At 40.0% G+C, this 14,349-nt stretch overlaps 1 protein-coding gene across 2 annotated transcripts in view; it reads right to left on the reverse strand.

Moving 5' to 3' along the window:
* MDFIC2 (MyoD family inhibitor domain containing 2) overlaps nucleotides 1-13,026 on the reverse strand; it is a 45,344-nt gene extending 32,318 nt beyond the window's left edge. For both annotated transcript variants that reach the window (XM_059823557.1, XM_059823555.1), the window contains exon 1: nucleotides 12,939-13,026. In XM_059823557.1, the coding sequence (XP_059679540.1) occupies nucleotides 12,939-13,026 (88 nt within the window). The remainder of the gene's footprint in view (nucleotides 1-12,938) is intronic.
* Nucleotides 13,027-14,349: the final 1,323 nt, after the last annotated feature.

Raw genomic sequence — 14,349 nt, forward strand, 5'->3', positions numbered from 1 at the left:
GTGCATCAGTTTCTACCTGGGATCTTTCTACTTCACTGTTAATGTAGCATTTCTGGAAAAAATAGCCAAAGAAATTAGAAGCTTGGAATGGGAGGTCTGTTTGGTTTTCTGCTCACATAAATTGTCTACAAAACACACGTGGCCCTTAAAGGGCTGTGTTGGGGGAATAATTCCCCTGGCAGTGCAGCGCCACATGTTTCTGCCAGCCCGTGCACTCTGTGCAGCTGCACAACATATCACATAACGCTGTCAACTACAAGCACACTAGCTTGTTGTTCCAGTGGGGCCCCAAAAACTGTGAATAGCAATAGGCAAGAAAACTCCCTGAGACACAGCACTTGCTGTGGGAGCACAAATGCTTGAACCAACTGCCCAAGGCTTGTACTCAATGCATATGACTTGAGAGGTGGCCATGCCTGGTTCAGGGCGCTTAGTTTGTCCCAGGCTCTTGCCACAGCTGTGTTCCCTGGTCTTGAGACCAGAGCCTGGATGTCTGCCAGCATGTCTAAGAAGTTGCCGTGGCTTCTTGAGGGCTGAGGAAGCACTGTGGCCTGCAGACCTAATGCCAAACTTCTTGTAGGGTGCTGACAATAATTGGGGCTCCCAAATCATCTTGCTGATGTTACACTGGAAAAATCTTTCTATGGGCAGAAGGGTCACATGTGTTGTATGCAGCTGAGACTTTATTGTTAGTCCAGTTAATGTTTTAACAGTCCAAATTCTTTAACTGAGAAAAGCCTTGATTATATAGTCAGAACTGTTGTACAATCCATGCCTAACCTTCCCAGTACCTACCATCTTTATGTGGTGGTGTGCTTTACCTATTCCACATGTGTGGTGTCCCATCCCATGTGATGTCCTGAAGCTTCTGCTGTGTTTCCACCTTGTCCATCCTACCCTGTATCCAGGTAGCCCAGGTAATGCCTACCCCCAGGGATCCAAAACAGATGAGAGCACTTCTATAGAACCAGTGGGGCTCCCCCGTTGGGGATGTGTGACCTTGAGTAACTCATCTGTAAGGTCTATCAGGTTATGCAGCAGGAAAGCATGAAGAAGCAATGTTGGACACTGATGTGACAGTACAAGGGCAGTAATAAGGGTGTTTTCTCCTGTCTGTCTCTGCCTCCATCCTTACTCAAACACTTCAAGAAGTTACATGTAAAGCACTGCAATGTTGCCAGTAAAAGTTGTCTTAGGCACCAGTAATAAGCTCAAATCTTCACTCTGAACCATTGCTGGTGACTGCACGCTGGGCAGTGCCATTCAAGAGGTTCAAAGACTAGAAATGGCAAATGGTAGTGACTTGGGCTATGCAGCTTTGGAGAGGACTTGCCCTAGTATTGCTGGGCAGCAGCAAGGAATACTGCAAAGAGGAAACCCTATATATCCAATGTCTGCCCTGCATACAACAGAAAGAACAGTTCTCTCTCTGGACACTCCTGTTCCACATCCAAGTGGGCAGGAGGTGGGTGGAGTGTAGCTGAGAGCTGCCAGAGCCTTGGCTCTGCTCCCCTGAGCTTCTTGCAAGAGTTACTGGCCAGGCATGAGACAGGAGATAATTTATTTTACATCTCTTCAGTGCTATGGAAACATACCTTCTGTTGTGAAGCAAGAAGAGAGTGCTTCTGGCAGGCAGGATGGGAGCCAAGGGAAGGTTAGGTTAGGTGCTGGCCCAAAAGGCACAACCTACACACGTGTATCATTTGTTTTCCCAAAGCTGATGAGAATATATCACTATAAGTAAATCATTCACTGCTCAGTTTTCTGACAAGTTTTTGTTTTATGAAGAAGTATATTCACAGATTAAAAAAACCCCAACAACTTGAGAAAATGATGGCATTTTATATGTAAAACTGTTTTATTTTGGATGAAATTTAACTGAAATAATCTTAATGACTTATGTAAAGTGAAATATTGGGTTTTCCTTTTTCTTTCTCTTTTAGCCCTGGTCTCATACAGGCATATTAATGATTATTTGTCAAAATCACACTGTTTGCTTACAAGGTATGAAGGCTTTTTAGACACTATAATGACAGCTTTTGATTCACTTGATAATATTTAGAATAAGCCATAAAAGCCAATCTCTGAACGAACAGACCGCTTTTATTGGCTTTTAGTGCTATTACTGCTATCATAAGTGGTAAATTGGCCTAATGCAAGTAATACTGCTGTGTCATACTGTAAAAACCACTGCTTAGTTTTATATTTTATTTATTTCTCATGAAAAAATTTTAAGGCATGGAGACTGTACTATCCTTCTACAACTGTTGGTGATTCCCTCCAAGTGAGAGATGAAGAAAGTTTCTCCTCCTGTTTGGACTTTTGTTCATAGTGATTACCATCTCTGATGGGACAGGGCTGATGATAAAGTTAGGGACCAAGAGTGTGAGTCAAGTGAAAATCTACCTGAAGCTCACAGGCTATTTATTTAAATCATAAATAGACTAGAAAAAAACCTACTGCTTAGCTGGAAGCTGAAATGTTTCAAATGCTTTATGCTAGATTTTCTATATGTCTTGTTTTATAATAATATTTTTAAAAATATTAAACACTTAGAATGTCTGAAGACAATACATTTGGTCACAGCTTTGTCTAACCAGAATGACTACCAGGTGCCATAATTGCTTTTTCCTATGGTTCTTTTGACTTTCTTCTCCTGCCTCTCACCATCTCTTCTATTGTTTTGCCCACTCCTGGAATACAAGCATGGATTTCAGAGACTTAAAGTTCCAGTAACATCAACTTCTCTTTTTCTTTTAATCAGGGGAAAAAGTTTATCGTGGAATTTTATTTGGTTTTGTAGTATTTATATACAAGAGAAATTGTTAAGAAGCAGCAAAGTGAAAGTGAAGAGGCTTACGTTTACTTTTGAGTTTCCATTCTTTTATCTTCCCCTTTGCCCACATACTACCAAAGTGGGCTCTTTTCAGTCAGAAATAGTGACTGATTTATCAACCGTGATGTAGGTTTAGGACCAGCAGCCAACATACATGATCTGTCTATATGAGAGTCTTAAAGCCACTAAATTTCAACTTGGTCTGAGTAGAATTCAGAATTATACATGTAATAGTGTGGATTGCCCAGCATATTAGGCTTCTGTTAACCAACAAGAGAGAAGTTGTGATTTAGTTTAGTATTGACTACTTTGGTATTCAATGAGTGTACAGAGCAAGGGCAGCTCGCATGGTGGAAAGCTGAAAGAACAGCATCTGATAGAAGTGTGTTACATGAAGCAGACCTACAAAATTGTAATTACCTGAGGATGCGCTCTGTTTTTCTAAGACTCCTCTCAACTTATTTCTAAGGTCTGTGTAGTAAGAGTGAGTGTCACACAGAGAGCCAGCATGAAGCATGGGTTAACAGAATGAAGTTAACCTTGAAGACTCTTTTTCTGACTGTCAACATGCAGAAGTCAGAAACCCTAGGAAGGCTAGAGATAGGAAATAACAGTCTGAATTTAGCTTTAGTGATACATAATAAGAACATGCGGTTGGGGCTGCTTTATCTAAGAACCAACAGTGCAGCAACAAAGGTGATAAATGATTCTTGTTTCGGGGGGAAAAAGTGTAGTGTGTTTTAAATCTAGCTAAAACTTAAATATTCCAAGCCAAATAGAACTTCATTATGGTATACTATGTGGCCATTAAAAAATTAATCTAATGACAGAGAAACCCTATCTAAGTAATAATCACTAATTTTACTGAATGCATGCTTGAAATAATTTTTACTTTCAATATGCTGTGGGAACAGGAAGAATCATATTCCAACTTTAATTTTGGCATCTGAGTATTTGTGGATATGTGACAGCATTTTGGCACATGTGTAAGTTTCCATGGACTTGTAACAAAACAGATAATTCAGTGTTAAAAGGGTTTAACCCCTTTTTAAGACAACTATCTTTATGAAGATCATACAGCAGAGAACTTTTCTCTGTAAATCCAATGTCTGATAAGTTTGCTTCAGTAAGAAGATACTGATTTGACCTGTATTTTACTCCGAAGAACTCAAGTGATCTTATTTACCCCAAATCTACATCTCTGGTTTTACATTACAGGTGCAGTGCTATAGCAAAATAGTGTTCTTATCTGCATCTTTGCTGCTGCAATAGCATTTTTCTTTCTTTTAAAACTGCATGTAGGCATATTTCAGCAAGAACATAATTTGTCAGTAATCAGTTCTCGCATGTCTCAACACTATCATGGCAATGTTTGTGTTTTTCTGTAGAGTGCAACAGTGAGCAGTGCATCTACTTCTCTATCTCTGGAGCCTACTGACATATTCAGGCAGAAGACTTTCTTCCTGCACATATTTCTGTGCTGTGTATATTCATTTGTAAGTGAGAGTAGAAAACATTATCGTGTTGAACTGCTGCAATCATAAACACATTAAGTAGACAGATAATAAACAATCCATCTGAATTTATTATTAATTGTGTCTGGGTTTTTCTAACATCTTTATTCAGATTAAAGACTGAAATTAGAAGGAGACTACATAATCAGGAGACCCTAAGAGACAGTTTGACTCCTATAAAATAAATTAATTTAGTTTAGGGGGATAGCAAAGATCTCTGTACCACTTAAACATTGCTTAGGTGGTAAAGAGGCCTTGTGCAATTCTCTTCAGAGATGAATCTCGGTTGTAGTAAGAGCTATAAAGAAACTCAGTTGACACTGAGGGTTTTAGCACCTAATTTTTGCATGTGCCCTTCTGCCCAGCAGGCACCAGAGTCCCAGATTCAACCTTCTGTACAGCACACGCAGAGAATCAGGTAACTGGGAGCAATAAGCTGATGGGAGAGGTGAGGAAACAAGAGGAATTAAAGTAGGAAAACTACCGGAAGGAATGGGGAGAAGGACCACTCCAACATACTTATGGCTGCTCCAATTGCATTGGGCCCCTCTGCCAGCTACTGCTCCTGAGGCAGAGCTGGAGGAGATGCTCTAGTCCCTTCCCACCTATGCAAGTGAGATCCCTGCTGGTGAGGGCAGCTGGTGGATGGGGCATGGCCCAGGCTCTAATCCCTCTCTGCTCTCAGCAGCGTGCTGAGACCACCTCTCAAAGGCTTTCCACGTTTTACTGGAAAGCTGAATACTCTCTCTAGCAGGGACTAGAGCCAATCTCCTGCCCTTCAGGCAGGTGTCCTACATGCTGGGCTGTGGTGTCCTTTCTTCTCTCTCCGGAGCAATGAGCTTTAAGTAGTCCATCCATCCATAGACACTTGGGAATCTCCAAACCATGATATTGCATAGAGCATCTGATAGCTGGGGACCAGAGTTTTCTTCGGAAAGGTGAGAATTTGAGTCCTCTCATACAATTGTGTGCTCTCAGTCCAGATCTGAAGTCCCAGAACCAATCATAAGCTGTTCTGATAAGGGCTTTATGTCCAGTATTTTATTATTGGACATTTAGAGCAGTCACTCTTAATATCTAAGTATCTTTCCACTTGGATTTAGTTCTAAATAGTTATTTAAAAAATAGATGTGAAAATAATTCTTTTGAACCTCAGCAGACAATGAATGTTTAAACTAATTCCACTTTTAGTCTTTCTCTAAACTTTCCTGTAGTATCTTTCATAAGCGGTAATAACAACATGCCTAGGATTTAGCCCATCTACTGCATTTTGATTTCAGTACTTGGAAGCAGTTGTATTTTGGAGAATGATTGCAAATCTTCAGTGAGAAGAAGGGAGGCCTATTTTTTTCATAATCTAATGAACTTTAAATATTTCATTGAACACCTCCAATACTAAGGATTTTGTTACACCTCTATATGACTGTCAGTCTGGCTCTACATATCAGTGTGTAATCTTGCAGGCCTGTAAAATGCCTTCTGAAAACTGGCACTGAACTGCTTATGTCCACGATTATCCTGCCTTCAAGCTCAGGGTAAAAGTAAACCAGGCCTGCATAGTGGTTGTTTTGATGGGATTTCCATCAAGGAATTAAGTTCTATAAATTAACTAAATGCTCATTAATAGGTTTGAACTGTCTGGTTTTCATAGCTCTTAAACATCTAATACCCAATTAGAATCAAAGGTCTTACTGTCTCCCTCCAGAAGAAACTGATAATAACCCTGAGGACTTCTGCATTACTGCTCTGGGTGAAAGGAACACAAATAATAAATTTTTTGAGCTTTCAGAAATGCAGGGCAAAGCTGACTAAAGAAACGGACATTGGGCTCAACTTCCACCTTGAAGAGAAGCAAACCACTCTGTGAAAGTGATACATGTATTGGAATCTAAAGTCAACAACATCCTTAATAGGGAGCAGATATACAATCAAACACTAAAAATTATGAAGCTTCTGGAATACTTATTGCTTTTATTAGTACTGATGAATTTTCTTTATCATCCAGGTTACTTAATTCTGTTTAGTACAGGCATCTTTCTGCCTTGTATAGTCTTAGATCTAGGAGACCCATTTGGCATTTGACCCTTCCATCTATGAATTGCAGTGGTAAAAATGAGACTTGTTTCTTCATTCCTCCTGCCTCGCTGATGCCTCAGGATGATTACAGGTACCTGTCTTAAACTTACGGAGAAATATGAAATCTTTTGCAAGCCAATGTAGCTCTGTTGCTTTAGTGGAATTGCTTGTTGCTTTAACACTGACCCTTAGGCTAAGATTTTCCGTGCACCACAGTTTGCCATCTTAAGTAGGAAGCGTTACGGAGGCTCTCGGATATGTGGATTCTGCTCTAACATGTATGGTGCTAAGAAAATCAACCACTAATGAGTGGCTATATTGTTATTCCGTGTTTTACTCTACTGAAACAACTGAGGGCAAAATTCTGGATATTTTGTCCAAGTACAGCAAAGAATAGAATTGGTCTGGAAAACTTCCAGAGGAGAATGAAACAACATCTTCAGGTCTTCCCCAACATTGGCAGTTGAACGAAATAGACTTTTCTCTTCCTTTGTGGCACAAATTTACTTAAGGCAATCAAACCTAAATAAACCTTCACTTACATTTTTACAGTCAATATCCAGCATAGGAGTGTGACTTTAAACTTAACCCTATCACCCAGAGAAGTACCACTGTCTTTATTGTACATTCATTCCACTTTTGTGGTAGTATTCTAAGTCTTACATCTCCGAGGACCCTCCAGTTCAAAGATCAAGGACCACTCAGTTTATAAAACTATAATTAGGAGTGGTGAGCTGGGACCATTGCAGACTTCATATACTCCCTCTCCATTGGAAGAGAGTCTTTAAATCTGCCATTTTACAACTTAAAGGAAGTTGATTAATTCATTTGGTCATAGTCCTGAAGCTGACAAGGCATCTTCCAGGAATTTGAGCCCCCTGGGATCCTTGTCATCGGTTTTTAAATGTGCTTTTTTTTGTGTGGTGTTCTTATCTGGAAACAGTCTGCTTGGATTACAGCATTCATCTTATAAGCATTTGGCATTTTCTGTTACATGAAACTGAGAGGTATTTCTTTGCTATCAGTCTTCTATAAAGCTTTTCAATCCAATGACTTAATTCAGGCTGGAAGAAGAGAGTGAAAAAAGCTTCTGGACCCAAGTCAGCAAAATTCAGGAAACAAGTGTCCAAGTGTGTATGAAAAATTGCATTCACTTTCTGAGTTTTTAGAAAGAAATTCTAAAAATGCTATTTAGATCCCTAAATGCAGAGATGCATGTCAGATCAGAACACTCTGCTGAGAATAATCTCCCTGAAACCGAAGTACAAGCCTTGTAATGGTTACTCCAGCCCCTGCGAACCAGGTAAAAACTGGAAGGTTGTGGAAGAACTGGGAAATTCCCGGAGTGTCTCCAGGACAGCTCTCCTTCTGCAAAACCAGTCTCGTGGCCTTATGTCCTTCCCACTTTATTACTTCTTGTAGAAGTCTGTTACAGCCCATGAGTAACCAGTGAGAGGGGTGTGCTGGGGAAAAGGCATTTGAGTGTTGCAATATAGGAAGGTTTTGCTATTACTCCCAGGACTGTAAGCCCAGGACCAGGCTGCGGGATGTTTTGGTGTGGTGCAGGTAGGAATAGTCTGTTCCTGTATTGGATTTCTGGGGTGTACCACTAAAATGTGGCACAATCTCACCCAATGGGATCACTTCTGGAATAAGGTATTATTTGAATAATGTCACTACAGCCAGGTCTATGATATGAGTAAATCTCCCTTTTCATATGAACTGTAGTCCTTGGAAGGGTGAAATATAATCCTGAACAGAGGCTCTATTTACCACTTAAGCCCTATTTTATGGTTTAAGTGCTGACCTTGTACTGACCCTCAGTACAGGGCTGAATTTCACCCTACAGCAAAAATCTGCTGGCTAGAGCAGCTGATTAAAGAAATTGGGGCTAGACTTTTTACTATTTGCAAGACAATGAAAACAGGCTTATTTTAGACAAAAATGTTTCTGATTTATGAGAATTTTAGTGCAGAAAGGGGCTATTTTGGAGAAAGTCTTGAGATTAGCATTTCAGTTATATTTTTGGCAGGAGAGCAAGGAAGCCATTTCATTAACTTTTCACTGGAAGTTATATATGGAGGGCATTTGTGTACACAGCTGGGCAGCATAAAACAGGCAGGGCTTTGTGTGAAAATATCCTGAAATGAAATTTCGTTTCTGTGCAACTTGGATCTGCGTTCCTGGGCTGCCGTGGCCAGTTTTGGATGAAACCGTGGGAGGGCACTATTAGGCCCTCACGCATTTTCCCTTGCGTTTGCAGTGGATGCAGAAATAGTGAACAGACCGCTGCTGGCCCCTGTGCAAAATCAGTGCCACCTTTTACAGCTTTATGTCAGTCAGATAAGCTCCTGCCTGCTCCCACGTATCCATATGGCTGTAATCATCAAGTGATACCAAAAGATTAAATGTTTGTAAGGAACTCCAAAAGCCACATGCTGAGGCTGGTGTGAATTTAGCTCTGCTTTGACCTCCCTTCCCACCAGATGGCTGCTAATCTGGGACTAAATCACCACCATGGTGGAAAGAGCCCTGCTCCATGTGGAAGAGGCAGCTCTGTGGTCGCGGCTGCGCTGTGCAAGGTGGGAGCATCCCTGACTCAGCCCCTGGGAGTGTTACTCATCCTTGAGTACTGCATTTCTAAAGGCATGTCTTGCATAGCTTCCAGATTTCACAGGGCCCTCTAACTGTGTGATTAGAAGCCCACAGAGATGTTTCTTGCTTGGGATGTGATGGTCTGCTTGTCACACAGTGCGGGTGCATGAAACAGGTGGGGACGCAGGCCCTTGCGGAGGACATTTATTTAATATTATCATCAAGTTACATTGGTTGTTCTTTACTTATACATGCACATTCATACTTTATACACAGTCATTTATGTAATTTTGTGCATGTCAGGGCAAAATGTGTGTAAGTGGAGATAATGCATGTGCTGAGGATTTCTGCTTTAGTTTTTCAGGGCAGAAATACAGATAACTCTGCAAATGTTTTTTTGCAGATGACCCCATGTTTCATTCTGCCCTGATGTTTTGTAGGCGTTGGCATGGGGAATTCTCTATCTCCATCCAAAACTGCCTCCCAGAAGCAAGAAGAGATGACTCCTATTTTGTGTAGGAGTGGATGTAGTTATTTTCTGGCTTTACTCCTATGTCCTAGGCTTTCCTTGAGTTGGTTCTCTCCAGAGCTAAGGTCAGACAAGCAGGAAAAGAGGCCAAGAACTGCCTTTTATCAGTGCTCAGTCATATCGATTCTGGTTGATTTGCATGTGATGATCTGATGCATACCCTCCAAAGACAGGTTTTCTCATCTGTTGTGTGATCCTTAGAAGTAATAATCCTGAGGAACATGACCTACTATCAGAAAAGATTGCTGGTATAAATTCTTCTCCCTGAGACATCTTGGGATAGGACTGTGATTATTTCACCATCCTTGTTCTCACTCTCAACCCAGGGAGTCCCTCATGTTGCCCTCATCCAGACTTAAGTGCTAAGTGCCTTACAAGGTCCAGAGATGTTTTAGGACTTCTTAAAGTCTAGCAAACCTAGAGCACGCATCTACCAGTCTGCTTCCCTGTTTACTTTTTTATTATTTCATTATAGCCCTACAATCTGCTAGATGCTGCGGAGTACCTCAGGCCTTCCACCAAAGAAAGGCTTGTAGGATAAGCAAAGAAATAAAAGGAGAGGGCAAATGTGTCAACATCCATTTTAAAAATACAGTTGAGGGCCATGATTATGTAGATGTTTCTCTTAAAAACTGTACTGGCTTGTGCAGCATTATTTTTTTCCATGTCATCTTTAACTCCCATCGTTCTTCTGGTGCATTTGTGGCAGGGGTGCAGGAGTGCGGCAGTGGGTGCAAATGACTTACTGAGAGGTAGAGGTATGAGTAGGACCAATTATATTCTTCCTGTTGATCCAATAAGATACAATCCTATATGTACAGCCTAATGCTTTTCTATAATACTTCTCACAAGGCTGGTTTAGTTTCTGTTTTGCTTTGTAAAACAAGTTTTCCCTCAGAATGAGGCTTTGATTTCTACTTTTAGGAGCTCAAAGACAGAAACAAAATTTCTTTTTCCAAAAAGAGTAAAAGATAACTGGCAGCCAGATTAAAATCCCCCTTGCCCCTGCCCTGATTAAACAGCTTCTAATGCTGAAAGCCAACAAAAAAGTAATAGGTACTTTATTTTGATGTTGACCCACTGCACTACCAGTCCATGAGCTATTACTTTGCAAAGCATTAGGAAAAAACTGAAGTCTAGGAAAGATACTAAAGCCACAGCCTAGTTTGTATTTTTGTTCATTTCTGATACTATGTGGTTCATGATTGTTTCTTTTAGAAGGAACAAATAATCAATACAAAACCATGAATAAAAATAACTTCTCTTTAAAACTGGATGCTAAAAGAACATATAGTCTTCTTACTGTGCCTGACGGAAACAGTACAAGTCCATTCTCAACAATTCATTGTTTATTGGCATGCCTGAAATCTATACATGAGGTATTTTTAAAACATTTAAACACAGAAATTAAGCTTCCGCTCCAGACAACTTGGTTCACCGTATTCTAAAAACCCATTGTGTACCACAGAAGTGCTTCAAGCAAAGAAACAATAACAAAAATTTTAAAAAGCAAACTTCAGTATAAGATAAAATAATGTCCACATTCTCATCTCAAGGAAAATTTACATTCCTTATGAGACACATTTCAGCTATTTATTGACTCAGCTGCTGTACAAGACCTTCAAGGCCCAATTCTGCTCTGTGGCACTTCAGAGAGAAGAGGTGCCAAGAGACAGCGTTTGGCTCTTTCTGAAAGAGATTAGCTTCTCCAAGTACAAAACAGTGAAAACATTACTAATGATCTAGAAACTCTGGATGGTGCCTCTCCTTAGGAATTGGAGAAATAAAACATTGGATTAGCATCACTTAAGTGAAATGAACTCAGGAACATACTGGAGTAGGTCTGGACCAGAGGATGAATAATTCTACAGGACTCTGGGAGCCCATGCCGTCAGTCTCAGCCTGCTCAGAGACACGGACCACAGAAACACTGTACCTTTATACCCCTTTTGTAAAGTTGTGAATCTCTCATGCTCTACTCTACTCTGATGGAATAAATATTCAATTCAGTTTTGTCTGCTGTTCACAAGCTGAAGTGCAGTGCTACCTTGCAGGATCAGACCCAGATCCCACTCAGCTGTATCGCTCTCTGTGATGCTCAAACTGCAAATCTTCTGCTTGCAGAGTTTTTACTGAAGTTAGCTGACACCTTGCAAGCAGAGGATTTTGGGTCTCCAGCCAAACAAAGCCTGTCTGTTGGCCAGTCAGCTCTGCTGGAGCGTGCGATTTTCATTCTGCAGAAGTGCTGCATAAACAATGAAGACTGCAAGGCAGAGACATTAATTTAGGCCTACTTTATTGCAGCCCCTCTTGCAGCTACACAGTCTAACGTATAATTAACTACAAGCTTAAAATAGTGATGCACATTTTACAGATGACATAATAGTGGCTATAAATAAGCCTTTTCCTCAATATCCTCCTAGTTAATGTTTTCAAAATACGAGGTCACTTGTTGAGTCTTCCCAAAATACTTTTAGGATTTGAATATAACCATTCTCACTAAAAATCTTAATTTGCACCTAAGCACAGATATTTAATTTGTATCACGTGCATTTGGAAAGTCTCTGCTTTGAGACTCTAATTCATGTTGTTCTTGTGTGTGTATGAAATACAATAAAGTAACTCTGATACGACCAACAAACACACATGAAGACTTAATAAGCTATATACTAACTTGGCAAATCAATTTTTCCAGCAGGGAATATCTCCGAAGAACCCTCCTTCTTTAGGTGTACAGGCGTATGCAATAAAACCTTTGTCTGCCTTCTAAATAGTTTAACTAATAGAATGTAGTATTTGAAATACCAGTATTTGCCACAAATTATTTACTTAACACATGTTATTTTGCAGCCTTTAAAACTGGAAAAGTCTTCTGTACTTGCTTTTTATAACTTCTCTACTTCTGAGAGTCTATATTTCATAAACTGCTGACAACTGATGCTACTTTATTCTAAGATAACACACAGCCAAATCCAAAGATTCAGGGTTTATCTTTACTTGTGTTTGAGAAAACCAAACAAATATTAATCCAATTCAGTAATAGTTTGAGTTAATAAAAACTTTTCATCAGAATTAAGATGATGATCCATACTTCTTAGTGGCTTATGCTTCAGGTCAAATAGAACTTCTTCAGGAATGCAAGGATATTAGAAAAATGAGCTTTCAGGTTACTTTAAAATTTGGCAATCTAGGCCTTTCTGCACCGTAAGCAAAACGTACATGCATGTTTCATAGAAGTCAAGCTATGGAATTTGTGTGGTAGATATTTCTGGCCATATTTAAGCCTGTAAGGTATTCTTATGCCTTTTTCTTCAAAACAGAATTTTTAATAAATGAGAAATATCTCTGAACACAAGCCAGTAACTAATAACTCGGCAATGTAACTTACCTTTCTTCAGCCAAGAAATATTTTGCTTGTCATGTTCAAAACTTTCTGCTGGTTTGATTTTTACCTTGTCTGTCTTGGCTTTTGACATCTGTGGGGGAGAAAAGAATTTGGGGATGTCAAGTTCTTTTAAGGAAAGTTTCTGGCAAAGAAATATGTTCTCTGTTTAGGTTCCTGCTATAATAAATTGTGCTTACTTACACAGACACATTTTTTCTGCAGATTATTGATACTATGTAATATCTCAGTCTTTAAATTTATGTTCTGTTCCTAAATGCTTTATCAATATTACATAGTAGCTGTTTGTAGATGGATTCTTTTGTAATGTAACTATAAATTACATTATGAAAAGAATGAGTGATATGCTTATAGCATGCTGGTAATAGACATACATATAACACACAGAATAGATACGGTCTGGCTAAAAAGGAGGCATCCAGTCTGCCTGTTTATTGTGGTTCAAAGTTGCTGTAAAGCCTGCTGTCAGAGAGAGGTATAATTATGTAAATAATGCTAAATATTTATAAAGGCAACTTGAAAAAAGTGTATTAAAAAATCTTTACTGACACTTGAGACAATTTATTTGCTGTAATGCGAAGAATCACATGCAAGTTACAGTACCTGCGGGTATTATGTATACAGTAGTTATCAGCCCGTACACTGTGGTTTACTTCCATTGCCTGCTAGGAATAAGATTAGGCTGTCGGGGCTTCTTCTAACTGCTTTATATTTTCACTGAATCCAGTTAGCTAAAGCATTTCTCTTTTTTTACCTGTATCTTCCAACCGGGGGTGAAAGCAGCAGGGTTCAGACGCCGAGGAGGAGTGTTTTCGGCCCAGTCCCTCGCTGTGTGTTGATGTCCAGCATCCCCATACACTGACAAAAGCGAAAGGATGAGCAGTGCACTCTGCCTGCCTGCTGTGTGGTGCTGGGTTTGTCTTGCTGCCAGAATCAGCCAACTTAGTGCTGAGGGCTTTTTCTTTTTTTTTTTCTTTTTGTTTGCATGTACTTCTAGAGCTGGGCAGGGTAGGGAAGGAAGGGGGGTAATGACCTTCCCAGCACTAGTGGAGTGATAAAAAAATCAAAAGGTTTGCAAAAAGAAAAATTGGTTTGGAAAGGTTATTACTGCAGTTCATAACCCAGTGAATCTGCAAGAGGAGGAAGAAAATGAAGAGAACCAGGAAATTAATAGTGACGCATCAGATAAATGTGTCAATGTTTTGGGTAAATGTAAGTTAAAATACTGAAGGATGTAGAAATTAGACCCTAAATGTCTGTTTACAGCTGCCACTTTGGCAAAGGAATGGTCTAATCCTGTGGGGAGCTGAGTACTGTGACCCTCCTGAGCTCAGGAGGGTGAAATCCCTCATCGCCCAGGAGGGCAGGTCTGCAGAGATGAACAGTCGGTACCTCC

The sequence above is a fragment of the Gavia stellata genome, chromosome 12, assembly GCF_030936135.1.
Source record: "Gavia stellata isolate bGavSte3 chromosome 12, bGavSte3.hap2, whole genome shotgun sequence".
NCBI classification, from domain to species: domain Eukaryota; kingdom Metazoa; phylum Chordata; class Aves; order Gaviiformes; family Gaviidae; genus Gavia; species Gavia stellata.